An 18,010-nucleotide genomic window follows, 5' to 3' on the forward strand; every position below is an offset into this window, starting at 1 on the left:
AAATTATCTATTAAACTGATGAACATTATATGTGTAATTCATGGCTCAATTCAAACCGGACCAAAAAATAATTATTGTCTCTCCACTGACTCCTGTTCCTATTTTTTCGAAAGATAGGTCCCATGGACTGGAAGTAGAAGGGCGTGACTTTGGCTCTCTATTGCTGCAGCTCCTCTTTTCACCCTGTGTGTTGAGCTCTCTGTTTTAGCTACAGAGTGAGGCATCTCACTTCTGTTCCATCTTTGTTGGGAGTCGCACATAACTAATATTGTGTAAAGTCTGTGCTCATTCTGGCTGAAGATCCAGCATCTCCTGACAAACTTGAACCAAAACTTGTGCCTGTAAATTATAGATAACAATAATATTATTAATTTTATCAGCTGCAACAGACCCATTCAAACTGGCTGCCTCAGATTTCCTTTTATACATTTTCAAATATAAAATACTATTTATACTATGGCTTGACTGAATACTTTGTAGTTATTATTTACTGAGAGATGTGCATCCATATTGCCCAGAATGCCCAGCTAATCAATTTAATATTTAATCAATAGTTAATGTCAAGCCATTGCATTCCATCTTGCATATAGTCCAGAGTTTCAATTAATGTAAACCTTGACTCAGAAACTAGATCATTGTCTCATTTTAAAATGAATAGTGCAGTGCCTGTAATATTGCTGCTTGCAGCTTTCTCCGGAACCATTGTATTCTACCCTGAAATAATATAAAGAAGGCCCCCAAAGCAACTCAATTGTATATTACTGACTTACTGTGTACTTCTACTTCAGAGGAAAACATTGTACTACTACATTTACTTGATAAAGAAATGTTACTGGTATGTTGGAGATGCAGATTTTACTCACAAAATATCACAATTAATATATGATACATCATTATTATTCTTTAAACTATCCAGCATCATCTTAGAGTTGAAAGGTCCACCTTGAACAGACAAGTCAATTTAAGTGTATTTTGCTGATAATACCACTATTTCACTTTTCACTTGAAGTAAACATTTGAAAGGACTTTATTAATATGAAATAAACAATAAATACAGAAACAAATATATACAAAATAGCTATTTTGCATAAGAAAAGGGAGGAGGAATGGGTTGAGTGCAGAATGCAAAATACTATATAGTATGTGCAATGGACATGGACAGGTATAGTCCAGGATGAAGGTTAATGCACAGTGTAGTGACTAGGGTTGGGGGCGGGGGGGTCAATCAGTCAATCAGTGGGGATCCGGGACCTTGTTGATGAGGCTGACTGCAGAGGGGAAGAAACTATTTTTATGACGTGAGGTTTTGGTCCTGATAGACCACAACCTCCTGCCATAGGAGAGAGGTTCAAACAGTTTGTGAGAGAGATCCGCCACAATCTTTCCTGCCCGCCTCAGCAGTTGGCTTTGATAGGTTGAACTTCTTCTGCTGCCGCAGAAAGTACATTCTCTATTGTGCTTTTTGATGAGGAAGCTGATGATAATAATAATAATAATAATAATAATAATTATTAAATTAAAAAAACTTTTATTTATATAGCGCCTTTCATGAAACCCAAGGACACTTTACAGAATTATTGTGGCTAAGCTAAAGGAGGTTGTAGGCTGTGGTAAACAGGTGGTGTTTTATGAGTTTTTTTTTTTAAATGTCCTGGGGTCTCATTTATAAAACTGTGCGTAGGATCCTTACTATAAGTGTACGTTCGCCCAAAAGCCGAAATTGGCGTACGCCGAAAAAAAGTCAGATTTATAAAACCGTGTGTACGCACACCTGTAAGCAATGTTCCCTTTATAAAACACAGATTGACTACAAGTGTGCGTACGTGGATCAGCCTCTTATCCCGCCCTGTACACACCCATTTTTAACCATAAATAGTCAATGTAAAGCACCTTGTGAATGCTGATCAGTATGTTAATGACCCTGGCCGTTGTTCTTGCGTTACACCGAATCATGACGACTGGCAGAGAAAAAAAACAAAACAAAACAAAACCTCTCAGATGCTCGGGAATTGCTGCCAGTTGAATTATAATTTTGGCCTGTTGTCTCACAGTGTAGGGAAACCGGATAGACTACCTTTATTAATAAAATCGTCCAAAACAGCAGGCATTACGGCACTCGGGGACAGCTTCGATATACCAGACGTATATAATAAGATTTAACAGAACTATATATTATATCCAAACAAGCCTTAGTGATGAAGTTAAAGATTATATATAATATTTATTTAAAACACTTAGCTGTCAGCCATTTCCCTCTGGAAACAGACGGTCTCACCCAGAGTTGCGAGGACCTGTATTTGGACTGGGATGGCACGGTTCCGGCACTCTACTGGACCCAATTTAGTACATAGATCCAAGAGGGCAGCTATATTACTATTACAGCTATATTAGGGAATTTAAATTGGCATATGAGCCAGTCATCGTCATGGTCCCTGAAGTCTCTTTTTCTCCTGATTCTTCCATTGGGGTTAGTCCTCCTTGCCGATCCAGCAGTGCCATCATGCAGCATTACGCACGGGTTCACCGCAGTATTTATATGTTTAGCCTACAAGAATTTGTGATTGTTAACACCTTGCTAAAATCACAGCAACAACTAGTGGTATCCCCCACCCGAGATACAATTTTATATCGAAATGTAATAGGCAAACATACTTTTCTTCATGCAGGTTTTGTTATGAACAGTATTAAAGTTTGGACAGATAACGAAGACATAGAGCGTAACGATTGCGCGAGAGCTTAACGGCTGTATTTCCAGACTTTGACATTTGATGATATATGCACAGTTTTAAAGACAGTTATTTACACTGTGTTCTGCAGTTATCTAATGCTAGGGTATTTGATGCTATCCTGTATTCCATGCAGTCGGGCCATCTCCTCCTCCTGCGCTCCGTAGCGGACAATGTGACGGCGAGACAGCGGCGATTAAATATTAAGAACGAGTTTTAATTTAAGATTTGAGTTGGAGGTGTTTATGAAACAATTATCACTCAGAACAATTATCACTCAATTATCACTCAGTACAATCTTCATGAAACTGAGACCATGTTGCCTGATAATCTGACCAAGGGGAAGCATGTAGATGGTGAAGAGCATGGGTCCAAGCACAGAGCCTTGAGGCACGCCTTGGTTGACAGGAGCTGGATTGGCGCAGGAGTTGTAAATGGTGACAAATTGCTGAAACCAGTAGAGAGCTGTGCCAGTGTGTGACGAATGCCCTGTCACTTTTGGATGACACATGGTAAACCTACTCAGGTCACCAAGCACCCAGACAATTAATTTGCAGTCACACTTTTATACATATCATTCAGTAAAACACTGTTGGAAAAAAACACCACATTACATTAGTTTAGTTTAGTCAGTTCAGTTTATTCATTTAAGTCATTTCTATTTTACAACGAACTATGTTACTTAACCATTATTTTGAACTCTCTCTCCTCTCCTCTGTGGTCTCTGTACTATAATATGGTCTAAATCCTGACTGAAGGGGTTCATAGAGCTCATGTTTGGACATATGATGATGCAACTGCTTTTTCCCGTATTTTACTTAGGAATGGAAGGTTGGATATTGGCCTGTAGTTGTTTGCATCCTCCGTATCTGAACCTGGCTTCTTGAGGATAGGGGTGACTGAGGCAGTTTAAAGTAGTTGACTACTACTACGCCAGATTCCAAGGAGCAGTTGATGACATCCACCATGATGGGACACAGGACAGGCAGACATGCTTTGACCAGGGCTGTAGGCATTGGATCCAGGGAGCTGCAAGCTTCTGGATGTAAACATAGCCGGGTGGGGTGGCTTGGTTTAGTGTCATGTAATCCTCTTGATTTAGCCAGGTTTCAGTTAAGCAGAGAAAGTCTATTTTCTTTTCTGTAAAGATGTCATGCTTTGTTGTTAATGGAGCAGGCATTTTGCAGCATAAATTAAGCAGTATTGTTTGTGGATGCTGAGCACGAGGGGGTGGGAGGAATGACACTGTCAACACAACTCAGGTTACCAGACTGCATGTGTGGTTTGTTGTGATGTTCAGCTCCTACTTGAGGTCCTGGTAGATGATGGAGCCAAGGAAGCAGAAGGACTCCACAGTGTTGACTGTGTTTTTGAGTACCTATTTTACCATTGCAGATACCAACAATGACAACTCAAAAACATTTTAGTCCAGTTTTAGTCAATGAAGTCATTACATTTTAGTTAACCTTGTCATTACTTTTAGTAAAAATGTTTTCTCCCTAAATTTTTTCAGCTATTTTTTAATTTAGTCCTGTGTCAAATATCCTATCAGATTTCTATTTAACATTTCAGTTAATCTAGTCTTGCCAAAATCAATAGTTTTGTCATTTTAGGCAAACTGATTTAACATGAGATTAACATAGATTAACACAAGATTTTATCTGATATATCTCATCATTATCTGATGACAACACAGGTGCCTACAGACACTTCACCTGTACAACTGACTTTAGCAGTTTACATAACAGACATCTACATAGCTGGCCTTCTGTAATTACAGATGTGGGAAATAAGCACAGGCACTTGAGTGTCCTGCTGTTATACAGACGTGAACTGGAAAATGAGCTCTGATTGGCTAAATTACCAACAATCATATATTGCTGTACAATTTTACGCCAAGAATGAGGACAGACACCGAACACAACGTGCTGACATTCACTTGGAAATCATAGGTTTGCCAAAGAAATAAACATTGCAGACTCACTATGTTTTTGCAACCATTTCCCCTGCTGCACACTAGAAACTAATTTTGACTGGGATTGCAACCATTGGAGAAAACATTTTGAGAAAATGGAGGCTTTCAGAGAAGCTTTGAAAATGGAATCCTGTTGCCAGCAGTGAAGGGAATAAGCAATTTGGTAGTTTTTAGTGAAGGCTCTTGTTTTAGTACTGTGTGTACACAGATTGAAAAAATGGAAACTTGTAAAAACTGGAGAGTTTCTCACTGACAAACCTCTAATAAAATGTGGCTGTGGTTTTCTTTTATAGCTATAGACAAAAGTTTGTACTTCTTCTCTTCTTTAAATTCAGGGTTTACAATAACATTTATTTATTGTGCCAATCCTAATTCTATAGATCCTAATTCAAATTTGTCCATGTGTTGCTTGTCGTACACAATCCAACATTTTCCAAAATTTTCTAGACTAAACAACAATAAACATTAATCTATATAAAGAAAAACCTATTCCACTGATTAAACTATGAGAAAAGAATACATTTTCTAAAGAAATTGTACATGTGCGCTGCTGAAATGCACAGTTAAAAAATGAAATGGCAGTTTAAATTGAAGGGCTGGATTAAGTTCAAGTGTCAATTTAAGTGTGGACCGTGAACAAAGTTGAATCATCAGTTTAAATAAGTGCTGAAAGAAGATTAAGTTGAAGCACTTAAAGGATTTGAAATGTCCAGTGCAAGTGATAAATTCATCTGGAAGACTCAGTTGAACATCTAATTTAAATTAGTGTGTTTGTCTTTTGATGAGCTGGAGCGTAAAGCTTGAGAATTAAGTTATATATAATAAAGGGGTGAAAGAGGCGATGTAAAGGTCTTAAGATGGGCAGAATTTTCAAACTTTGAAATACTCTTAAAATGGGCCAAAAAGTTGACATTTAAAAAGTATAAAATACGTCAAAAATCTCAGTAGTCTCAGATGTCCCAAATGACTTGAACATTTTAAAGTTAGAATTATGATAGCCTAAATATCTGCCACAAAAAGAAACTTTCAATCCATAGTGATAACTGGTAACAGTTTTCTTTACCACCCATGTTTACATTGCTTTGCTTCTGAAGTCCTGTGGTCTTGCTGCCAGCCACATTTTGTCATTAAGTCACCATCAGTAAAACTGTGAGTGTGTTCCTGTGTTGCAGCTCCTCCAGGAGGACCTGGAGCTGGAGCAGGTGAGGGTGAACTCTCTCACCCACATGGTGGTAGTGGTGGACGAGACCAGCGGAGACAGCGCCACTGCTGTTTTGGAGAGCAAACTTCAGGTAAGGACACACATTGACACATTGTCACCAACACTAAAATCTGTATTAAAGATGCACACACTTTGCCGATCACACAGAGCGTTGGAAAAATTCCGTAGGAAGACAAATACCTTGTGGGCTAATTTTCATCTCTTTTAAAAAAAAAAAATCTTGATTTCCCTCTCAGTGGACTCAGAATACTCCTGTTGTTGTTTCTCGGGGAAATAGGTTGAATGGGAGATAGTTTTTTCTTTGGTTTTGCGCAGTAATTAGATCTTGCCACCAAGATGTGTTTGTTCTGTATGTGTGTGTTGCAGTTTTCTGCTAATTTTGTTTACTCTATAAGTTATCATCACACAGACTCTAGCGAGGAGCCAGACTTTGCTGCCTGTTTTTACAGCTAATTCTCTTCGCATGTCTTAGTGTCTGATGTGTGGGCCTTAGTTCCCCTTGTTAACTCCCATACACTGCAAACAATGAAGCTGAAATCTATTAAAGCTACAACTGCTGATTTTTCACTGCTTTCTAATACACTAGCCTGAATTGCAGCATGCTGCTCCACGTTGAAGCACCGTCACACTATTACTGTCTTGGTCCAGGATTTAGGTGTTGAAAGGTATCTTACTCTGAAATTGATTGGCCGAGCTGTTGATACAAAAATGTTGGATAAAGAAGAAGAGCAGCTTCTGTACTACTAAATCACTTCCCAACAAGGGAATGCTGACCTCTGACATGCTGTAGTGTAGAAAAGATCCTTTTATGCTCTTGGCTCAATAAATAATTGTTGAATTAAGGGTTTAGCTTTGTGAGTTTAAATTAGAGCTGGTTGTGAACGTTGCAGTAAGGTTTTTCCTTCTTTTAAAAACCTGTACCGCTTTTGACTCCAGTAGAGTTTTTCTTGCTTCCGATATACAAAACTACATTTTCTTCACTTTCCTGGAGCACAAACGGATAGCTGAAAGCAACATCGCGACTGTTGTGTGGAATAAGGTTGGGGAGGAAAAGGTGCTACGTAACACTGGCTTTTCAGTGTCTATTATTTCGCTAAGAGTAAACTCAATAAAAAGTAATTTGCCAACACTAAATAGGCTATCAAACAAAAGATGGACACTAAATTGTATTAAATTGCTGTGAGCTGTAGCCTACATTTACCACTTCTTAACAGAGTCAGAACATAACGTAATCTCTGAGATTATTTCTTCACAGCGCTGTGCAATGCGAGAAAATCTCAGAGCTGAACCGGGCAGACACAGCCATTTCCCTCATACTCACCCTGGGTCGGGTTAATTTAGTCTACTGCTAACTTACAACACCAATAACATTACTGTCGCCAAAATACCCCAAGAATCAAATCCCCTACTTCACCGTTAACCATAAAGCCACTAAACCTGTATGGAAATTAACACATTTGTTAACGATCATACGACACAAGACAACACCGTCTCTCTCTCTCTCTCTCTCTCTCTCTCTCTCTCTCTCTCTCTCTCTCTCTCTGTGCACACACACACACACACACACACACACACACACACACACACACACACACAACAGTCCGGTTATGGTGGTTGATTAACACAGGTAGGTGCTGATTAGCTCTCAAAAATGGGCCAGGTGGGTAGCACACTGCCATGAGTCCATGAGGCTAATGTCTGATTACTCCACAATTTCATTGTGATATTTGTGATTACATTCTGAATCTGCAGCGTTCTCTGTCAGATAAATGAAGTAGCACAATGTTTTCCTCTGATGTAGACGTACAGTAGCCTATACTGTATGTCAGTAGTAGGCTACACAGTGGAGTTGCATATTAACTGGTTTGGGGTACTTCTGTTAAGTAATTTTGGGTTACAATTTGATTTTGAAGAATTCTACAAGCAGCAATACCACAGGCCAAGCAATCGCCTGTTCCAAACAGGCACATTTTCAACACGCACTGTACTGGTACTATCAAAGACACAAGGCTGTTGCGAGTATGTTGTATTCAATGTATTAAGCAATTACAATGCAGAATACACGTTGGTTGTGCTGCATGCAAAGTGTAATTACACAACAACATCAATAACATCATTATAAACCTAATTCAACTTCGTGCTTGACTTTCTGGAGGTTTGCTGGTGTTTTTATCCTGCATTGCAGTTTATTACTAAATACAAGAGAGATAAATAGATGAGAGAGAGCAGTGTGTGTCCGAATGTGCAAATGCAAATAGAAAGTGCCTTCCCTGTTTTTCCCTGCTGTTGAACTGTCACTTGATTAATTACAGGCCATTCATTTTAAAATTAACCTGCTGAGCGTCTCTCTCCTAGTCTGTCTTCAACCGCTTGCTTGTCTTTCACTTTTCTGCATCTCGTTGTCTTTTCATTTCCTCTCTTCCCTCACTGCCCTCTCTTCTCTCTGTCACTCTGATGACTCTGTTCTGTGGACACACAGTGGGTTTTGTCTATGCCAGTTAAATGGAACAGAAAAGCGTCTCTCCCATTTTACTCAGCTAACAGCCAGCTGCCAATACAATGGAGTCCGGAAAACAAACTTTTACAGCTGACAGCCTCTGTGTCTGTTTGTGTGTGTGTGTGTGTGTGTGTGTGTGTGTGTGTGTGTGTGTAACATGCTTTAATACATTGACTGTCTTCAGAGCTGTAGGCTGGAACAAGTAAAATAACTATGACATACCAAATAAGGCCAAAAGACAGGAAAGAGCAAATTGAATATTTAGTGTTGAAATTAAGATTCCACAGAATTTATAGCAGCTTCTCTCCCATTGTGTTTAAATGGGTGAATGAGAGACATTTCTCATTTAAAAAAAAAGTGTCGAAAAAGACGACCAAAACGTTGGAATTTATTTTACATTTTGACCCAGAAAAACAAAAAGTTGCAGGTTGATGGGGAAGACAACACAATGGTTAAGAAATGGTGTCTATTATACAGATGGAAAGACTGCGCCTGCTCTCCTTGCATGACCACACACTCACTGACATCACTCACTCAACGCACCTGCCGTTCTCGCTCTAACCTACGCTACTCTCTTCTTCTTCTTCTTCTTCTTTATGGTGTGCAGGTCGGCCTTATGAAGTGTTAAGACCTGTATGACCAATTCAATTCTGAGACGAGTAATGATATTTTCTTCTCTACGTTTAAAGCCAACCTTCCTCCCATCGCCAACATGTTTTTGTATATTGTAAAGATGCCTGCCTGTTTCACTAATGTCCCAATACTCTACATACATATGTAATCTTAAGTGTTTGTTTTGCAAGAATATCCACCTTCTCGCTTCCATCCACACCAACATATATGTTCTTAATTTGCATTCTGTACAATATAAGAAATATTTCATTGATAATATCTGTTTTAAATGATGATATACCTAATCTAACACTATATAGTGCTGAAAAACAGATGCAATAACAGTATTAGGTATTTCCTTCTCCTCTATCCACTGTAATGCCAGTAACACTGCCATCAACTCTGTAGTGTGTACTGATAAATGGTCTGATAACCTTTTCTTTGTTGATGTATCACTCACTGGGATATACACTGCTGTACCTGCACACTCTTTGTCTGTCCATCCAAAACTCATGAAATGTGACTCATTGTGTTCCCAGCATTCTATTAAAATGCTCTTTGCAGGCTGTGAATCACAATGCCCCTGGAGATTAACCCAGTATGCCAGCATTCACTTGACCTGTCTTATTGTCAAAGGCATCTCTCCCATTTCCACCTGCATTGCTGAAACTAGAGATGTTTGTTTTGTGGCACCACATCACTCCAGTCCTAAAACAACTCCACTGGCTTCCCATCTCCCACCGGATCACCTACAAATCAGATCCACCTCAACCGGTCTCCCCTCCATCCACAATTCCAAACTCCGCAGTTTTGGGGGCAGGGCAGCTCCCAGGCTCTGGACCTCCTTCCCCCAAGAGATCCACACCTCTGAGTCTCTCACCATCTTCCAGTCCCGCCTCAAGTCCCATCTCATCAGCTCTGCCTATACGTAGCCCCACACCCCGCTCCCATTTCATCTGTGCCTGAATCTTGTTTTGTTTTGCTTTGCTTTGCTTTGCTTTGTCTTTGTTTTCTACCTTGCCCTGTAAAGCAACTTTGAGTCCTTGAAAAGCGCTATACAAATTCAATTTATTATTATTATTAAATTAAAAGACCCACTACGTATCCTGAGCTTGTAAGACATCCAGCTTCTTGAGATGTGATTCTGCTGCTGACATAAAAGCTAGACAACCATAATCTAAGACAGGTCTCATGAGTGCCCAATATATGTTTTGTAGAGATGATCTACTTGCTCCCCACTCCTTTCATACCAAAAAACGTTAGTACTAATAACCTTTTTATATTTATTCTGAATCTTTCCTATGTGTTCTCCATGTGAGCTTTTCATCAAACCATACACCAAGGAATGTAATTGCTTTTACTTGTTCAAGAGGTTGCTCATCCAGTTTTAACGTTATGGGTGCAATTTTAAGCCATCGTGTAAAACAGACAACCTTTCACAACAGACAGTTTGAATCCCCATCTTCTTGTCCATCCCTGCACTGCAGCTTCGACTTTTCTATTCACAAATGCTACAGTGTGGCCTCTTATCCACAAAGCTCCGTCATCTGCATACAAAGTCATCATGATCAACCAGAGAGAATATGTCATTTATCATAATGTTGAAAAGCAATGGACTACAAACGCTTCCTTGTGGGGTACCATTCTCCACGACATAAACACTGTAGTATTCTGCACCTATTCTCATTTGTATGTTCCTCTGAAGTAAAATATCCAAAACCCAATTATATGCTCTACCACCAATTCCCAAAGATTTTTAACTTAATTAGCAGTCCTTCTTTCCAGAACATATCTTATGCCTTTTCCACATCAAAGAATACAGCCATCACTACTTCCTTGTTGGTCTGTGCTTTCCTGATTTCTGATTATAAGCACAACATTGAATCCATTGTATTCCGACCTTTACGGAACCGGCTTTGATATGGAGAAAAAAGTGCTTTACTTTCTAGAAAATATGTTATATGGTTTTAGAACAGGCACAATTATTTCTTGTTTCCACACTGAAGTTGACCAGTTTTCCAAACCCTGTTAAAAAGTTTTAACACTATGGTTAGTGAGTTCTCAGTTATATGTTCCAACAATTTATAAAATACACCATCTTTCCAAGGAGTGGTTTGATGGGCACCAAACATTGCTCTTCTCAGCTCAAACATAGTCTAATGAATCTCCTGATACTTCTGCTTTCTCCACTATTCTGCAGTTCTTCATTAGGGTTCGGTTTCTACGCTGCCTGGCCTCCTCTGAAATATTATCTGAACTATGGACTTTCCTGAATGTTTGAGCTAGAAGCTCAGCCTTCTCTAAATTGTTGACAGCCATTTTGTCCCCTCTGTTCAACACTGGAATGTCATAATTCCCTCGGATCCCCCCCATTCTTCTAATCATTCCCCAGACATGTGACAACTGTACTTCTCTTCCAATACTATTTCAATAGTGCCTCCAAATGCATGTTTTTGAGTTCTGATTGTTCTCCTTACTATAGCCAGGGCCCTTTTATATTGAATCAAAGCTTTCAAAGAATGAAGTTTTTTGAGTTGCCTAAATGCTTTATTTCTGCTTTTTATGGCTTTACTACATTCACTATTCCACCAGGGTACATTCTTGGTACGTCTACCTCCTGCACTTTCTGGAATATTTCCTTTAGCTAATTACCTACTTACTATTACTATATCATCATTAAATTTGTTTACATCCACCTGATTCTCCTCTCAAAGTGTTTTAAAACGGTTTGCACTTACGTCTTGGAAAGCTTCCCAATTAGCATTTCCTAATTTCCATCTAGGAATTTTCTTTCCCTCTTCAAAATGAATCTTGGTACCTTACAGCATAATGCTGCTAAGTATGTCTTAACAGAATTCCATATACATATACCTGCTATTGCACTGGATACAAAAGTTAGCTCAAGTGCTGTTTCTGTATTTTGCGTGTTATTATAGTGTGTGCCTTCCCCAGTATTAACACAGACTAAATTGTGATCATCTATAAATTCTTCAATAACTGTACCAATTGCATCCATGCTATTACTTACCCATAGTGAGTTATGCGAATCAAAGTCCACACACCATATTAACTTAACTCATTCCAATCTCTATGATCTCTATGAATGTTGCAACTCCTCCGCCTCTACCAGTTTCCCTATTTTTCCTTACTGCAGTATATCCCTTTATAATAAAATCCAACTTTGGTTTAAGCCATGTTTCTTGTACACAAAGTACATTTTCTCTTCCAAATTATCAATATACATTTTGAACTCTTGACCATTCGCTATTAATCATCTTGCATTCCACTGAAGTACAATTAACACCATCAAGAAGATCCAGCCCAGGCCTGAGACACTTGGATATCATCATTAAGAATATTTTAAACAGTTTCCTAGTGCAACCCTGTCACATCAAGGTACATAACAGCTGATTTGACAGTGATTTTGTTTAATTCATTTCAGCTATTTGTCTGTGCTGAGCAGTTGATTATCTCTGCTATAAACAGAATAAAATCATTTTTTTACTCACAATCAGAGTTTCCTCTATTACACTTTCCTGCATCTTTGTTCTTATTTTCGATTTGCCTTACCAGGGAGGGTAACCCTTACCTGCTGCACCTCTTTTGCTTTCTTGCTAACCTCGCATCCACAGTACACTGAACTATGTTCCCCTCCACATTTGCATCACTTCAGCCTTGCCCCCTCTTCACATTTGCCGTGTTCATGTTCTCCACCACATCTACCACATATCTGCTTTCCCTTGCACACCGCTGCAACATGTCCAAATCTCTGACACTTAAAGCATCTTAGGGATGGGGGGACATACGGCCTCATTATGGCACATATATCCAATGAAGTTATCCAGGAGCCTTTCTTCATCAAAGATGATCAGAACCGAGAGACTATCTGTTTTAATCCCATTCCGGTTTGCTTACAGACGTTTGACCTCACTTATTTTTGCATTTATTACATTTCCTTTGACATCATCACCTGATAATCTTACCGGAATCCCTGTCACAACTCCCCGGACCAACTTTCTGCTTTTAATTATAGAACACTGCACTCTCTTATAATCTACTTTATTCATCCGGATTGCTTTCCCTTGTTGTTCTCCATCCATACATATAATTAATATTGATCCATTTCTCAATATCTTAGCACTCCTTACCTCCCTGATTTCCTTACCAATGGCTTTAGTTAACCTTATCGGATTCCGTGAGCCAAACAAATCTTCTTCTTGCACGTGTTTGACAATCACCTTAAGCTCATCTCTACTTCTTTCTACTACATCTGTTCTCCTCACGCAATCATTATCACTATCATCCGATGTAGCATTTCTGCTCTTTTTGCATTGATTTCTTCTTATTATATCCCATTCTCCAGTTTCATAACTTCGTCCATCTCTAACCCGCTTCCTACTGTGTCACTTTTCTCTGCCATCTCTCGTCCAGTCACAGTCCAGTGTTGCCAACTGCCGTTCCGCAAGTTCAATGCCGTTGGTCACTCTCCTCCTATGCTACTCTCGTAACGTGCAACCGACTTTCATGTGAGAAAGCAGAGAAGCTACTTTTTTATAAAGAAGAACCTGCCACTTTTCCTGAAGACATAGGCTAAGGAGGCTTAATCCTTTTAATGTGCTTTACTGTAACATTACATTCTTTCAGCAGTTAGTTATAATTCTAATATAGACTATTTAAGAAGGGGGGCTCAAAGATGACCACATAATGATTGCCAAAGTTCTCACCACATGTTATGTCTTTTTTTTTCAGCTGAAATCAGCTGTTTGGAATTATAACTTTATTTTATTGATCAAGATTTTCTATATATTTCAATATTGTTGCTGGAGAAATGCATCAAATTTGCCATCATTCTGCTTTGAATGTGTTTTTTTTAGGTTTGTTACCATTTGAACAATGTGCTGCAGCAATGAGTATCAGAAAAGCGTTCATGGATTTTGGAAAATTTAGACATTGAATGCATTTGGTGTGAAAGCAATGAAAAATAATTGACAATTTACTCCTACTGTGTGTGTGTGTGTGTGTGTGTGTGTGTGTGTGTGTGTGTGTGTGTGTGTGTGTGTGTGTGTGTGCGCAGGTGCTAGGTGACCGCTGGGCTGCCATTTGTAGATGGACAGAAGAACGCTGGATTCTACTTCAGGAGATTTTACTGAAATGGCAGCACTTCACTAATGAACAGGTATGACCGTTAGAGTGTGTGTGTGTGTGTGTGTGTGTGTGTGTGTGTGTGTGTGTGTGTGTGTGTGTGTGTGTGTGTGTGTGTGTGTTTGACGAACTGAGGCAGTATTACAGCCGTATTTCCTGCATGTATAATGAGATTAGATCATCCAGATTGTGTCTGTTCCTCCATTCGGCAAGCTTTAAGAAAAATGTAAAGCTGAAACATACTTCATATTCATGAAAGGATAATAACAAAAAGAGGGAATTATGTTCTAAGATATCTAACTTTGGAAGACACCACTTGATTTGTCTAAGTCAGACTATTACCTTCCAAAAACAAATGTAATACATTTTTACATACAAGTGTAAGAAATATAGTTTATATTCCACATTCGATTGACATTTTATTTAACATTCCTATCAGCCTCAGCTTTACTTTTATGTTTAGTGCTAATCAGCAAATGTTAGTTGCTAACATGCTAAACTAAGATGGCAAACAGAGGAAATGGTCAGCATTTATACAGCGCTTTTCGACCTCGCCAGACAATGCACTTTACAATTGGCCTCTCATTCACCCATTCACATACATTAATACACTGAATAGGCTTATAAAGTAATCATTACTTTATTAGCCTAATTGGGTGGGGAGAAAGCTATGCCTATCCAGCTTCTCCCGTAGCTCTGGGTATATGTCCTGCACTGACTTGAGTGTTAGGTAAACTGTGCTAAATCGTGTCTCCGCCATCTGTCTTCGATAATTGCGCAACCAGTTTTTGTCAGGGCGGGCCGGGCTCGGACACGATGTGCCGGGGCTCGGGTAGGGTCGGGCTTGATATTTTTGGGCCCGATCTAAGCTTTAGCTGGCATGCAAGGGGTTGGCCTGCCATCTGGAGCAACTTGGGCTTCAGTGTCTTGCTCAAGGACACCTCGACAGGAGAAGCTGGGGATTGAACCGTCAACCTTGTGGTTAAAGGACTCTACTTCCTGAGCCACACCCACCCACTGTAACCACTATACCTGCTAAACACCAACAGCATGTTAGTATGCTGATCTTTAACTTCATTTACTACTGTCACCTACTGTCAACAAGAGTTTACGTTATCTGGAATTTGTATAAATTGAGAAGATCTTAATATGCAAATTAGTTAGGCGGGGCTGGCAGATTTGTCAACAAACATGGCGTGTCAAGCAATTCCATGGACGGGCATCATTCATTTTTTTTTCATTCAGGGCAGACTTATAGCTACTGCTTCTACTTGAAGCTTTTGCCGGACTTGCTTAAACTAGCGGGAATAGGCAGAGTTAGTTGTACGTTTCAACCTGCCGGATGGATTGTTTTCTCAAGAATGTTGTCATGCTGCATGGATTGCATTTACACCTGCTTGGATGTGCCAAGATGTATGGTGTGGCTGACCCAGTCACATAGCGATCACAATACATGCATTTTTTCTCATCCAGATAAGATATCCAGATATAATGCATGTCAATGCCAGGTGAAAATGGAATGACAGACAAGGCATTAAGTATTGATAATGTGGTACCCGTTGGCATTAAACACATAAGCTGAGGCTCATTGGCATGTCATTATATTTGCAAGTATTTGGTCATGAACCAACGTATTGGACAAATTAAAATATGACCTGATGATGGCACTGGAGGAAGAGTCAGGTGAGAGTTCACAAAGAACACTGTGACTGTTTAACGTAATCAGAGTTTCTCTTTCCTTTATTGGTGTCTTTGCAGTTTATATTTTTAGCCACAGCCGACTTTGTAAAGGAAATTAAATGTTCTGTTATTAATTGAGGAAGCTAAAATCACAACATCGGATTATACACGATTAACTGATCAGGCCTAATTAAAAGCCCAAAACTGGATTTGCTTTGCCGCCCTTCGGGTCATAGTCACCCTTAATTTACTGTTTTATTTATAAAAAATAAAAAAAGACTATTTAATGCTCTAACATTGGTGCCACTTGAAGAGAAATCGATTCAAATATTTTTTTATAATACAGTATATCTTTATTACAACAAAGCAAGAAATTGTATTCCTGATATTTTTGTTCAATAAAATGTAGATAATTCAGTTTTTTTTGCTGGGCTCGTTGTTTTAAAGTTTCTGTGCATACTGTATAATTTTACATTACAAATGTGTGACTAGGGGCCACAGCGGCCCATTTGATGAAGTGTGATTACTTAGTTACACAGATAAGTACGTATTCATCATTAAATGACCTCTCCACTGTGTTTTATAATGAGGTAACATTGGCTGCAATGGCGTCCATAAGAACCACATTTAATTTGATTAATTATTCAAAACATCAGGAAATACATTGAATTCAATTTCCCCCCGATCTCTGGCTAAAAACTTGTTCAACTAGCACCCCAGGCTCTGGTTGCAAATGAGCTGTCCGTGCACTGATAAAAGAAATATCACCTTGTGATTCTGGGCAGAGTGAGAGATGCTTTCAAAGAAAATAGGCCTGAGGAGGATGCTGCAGTCAAGAGCTGTTTGTACCCACAGGAGGCAATGGCCTCAAGTGCACCACCTCCCACATGATAACATGTCTTTCTCCTCCTGCTCCCTCTCTTCCTGTCTCCTTCCCCTTCTCTTCCCTTCTGCCTTTAATCCATTCATCTTTCCTTCTTGTTTCTGCATTCTACCAATCTTTTCTCTTTGGATTTCTCTCCTCTGCTTCTTTTCTCTTATTTCCTCTTGTTTCACTCCCTTTTCTTTTCTTTTATGTTCCTCTCCTATTATTCCTCATTACCTCTCCTCTCCTTTATCCTTCTCTTCTTTTTTCCTCTTTCCCCCTCATCTTTTCTTTCTTCTCCTTTCCAATCAACTACTCTATTCCTCTCCTCACTTCTTCTCCTTCTTCTTGTTTCCTCTCCTCGTAAATTCTCATCTATCCTCTCTCCTCCTCTTTCCTCTCCTCTTTCCTTCCTCTGTGCTTCTTTATCCTCCTCTCCTCACAGTGTTTATTTGACTCTTGGCTGACTCAGAAGGAGGAGCTGGTTCGTTCCATCAAGACCTCCAACCTGAAGGACCAGCCAGAGATGGTGGCCTGCCTCCGCCGTCTTACTGTGAGTCTCCCTGTAACAAGGAGGAGGAATATACGTGAAGTAGTTTTCATCCAAGTCCTGTAAAGAAAAACAGGAACGCCTAAATCCCCATCCTATCTTGCTTGTGTGTATGTATGTATGTTCCACCAGACGGTGAAGGCAGACCTGGAGGTGAAGCGTCCCACCATGGACAAGTTATGCTCCATGAGTCAGGACCTGCTGTCCAGCGTCAAGAACAAAGAGGTGGCCAGCAAACTGGAGGCTAGACTGGACAGCTTCGCCCAGCGCTGGGACCGACTGGTCCAGAGTCTGGAGATGAGCAGCTCCCTGGTACACAACACATACTCAGTTGGGTTTTACAGCCTTTATATACCAAGTTGCTCAGGATTTGCTTTGGTAGATTTACATTATTGTATGCACTTGGACAGACTGGTTGGGATATGCTAAGTTGGTGGAGATGGTTAGCCTCTACCACATGCGGAGCAATGCAACTCCCAGCAACTCCTACATAGTTGTATTTTGTGTCTTCCTTGCTGGCTTGCTAACTGTTGTGAAACAATCAGATCAGGATAGTTTTGTGGTTTGAATACTATCATCTACTGGCTTGACCCCTGCGAGTAGATTCTGAAAGCAGTGGCGAGCTCGGAGAAAAAAGCAACACGAAGCATGGTTAAGTTCACGATATTCGGAAGGTTTAATGAGACACACAAGGATATACATTCTCTAACAATCGCTCCCTTCATTTAGTTGAGGTGTAGT

General features: G+C 39.6%; 1 protein-coding gene across 3 annotated transcripts in view; it reads left to right on the forward strand.

Annotated features, from left to right (window-relative positions):
• The window catches only part of dmd (dystrophin), a 416,019-nt gene that overhangs the window by 176,939 nt on the left and 221,070 nt on the right, over window positions 1-18,010 (forward strand). For 2 of the 3 annotated variants that reach the window (XM_028571814.1, XM_028571815.1), the window contains 4 exons: window positions 5,874-5,993; window positions 14,107-14,208; window positions 17,165-17,272; window positions 17,402-17,581. In XM_028571814.1, the coding sequence (XP_028427615.1) occupies window positions 5,874-5,993; window positions 14,107-14,208; window positions 17,165-17,272; window positions 17,402-17,581 (510 nt within the window). Of the gene's footprint in view, window positions 1-5,873; window positions 5,994-14,106; window positions 14,209-17,164; window positions 17,273-17,401; window positions 17,600-18,010 lie in introns of those variants that run through there. The other variant, XM_028571816.1, reaches the window with a different exon arrangement.

The sequence above is a fragment of the Perca flavescens genome, chromosome 24 (assembly GCF_004354835.1).
Source record: "Perca flavescens isolate YP-PL-M2 chromosome 24, PFLA_1.0, whole genome shotgun sequence".
Classification (NCBI taxonomy): Eukaryota; Metazoa; Chordata; class Actinopteri; order Perciformes; family Percidae; genus Perca; species Perca flavescens.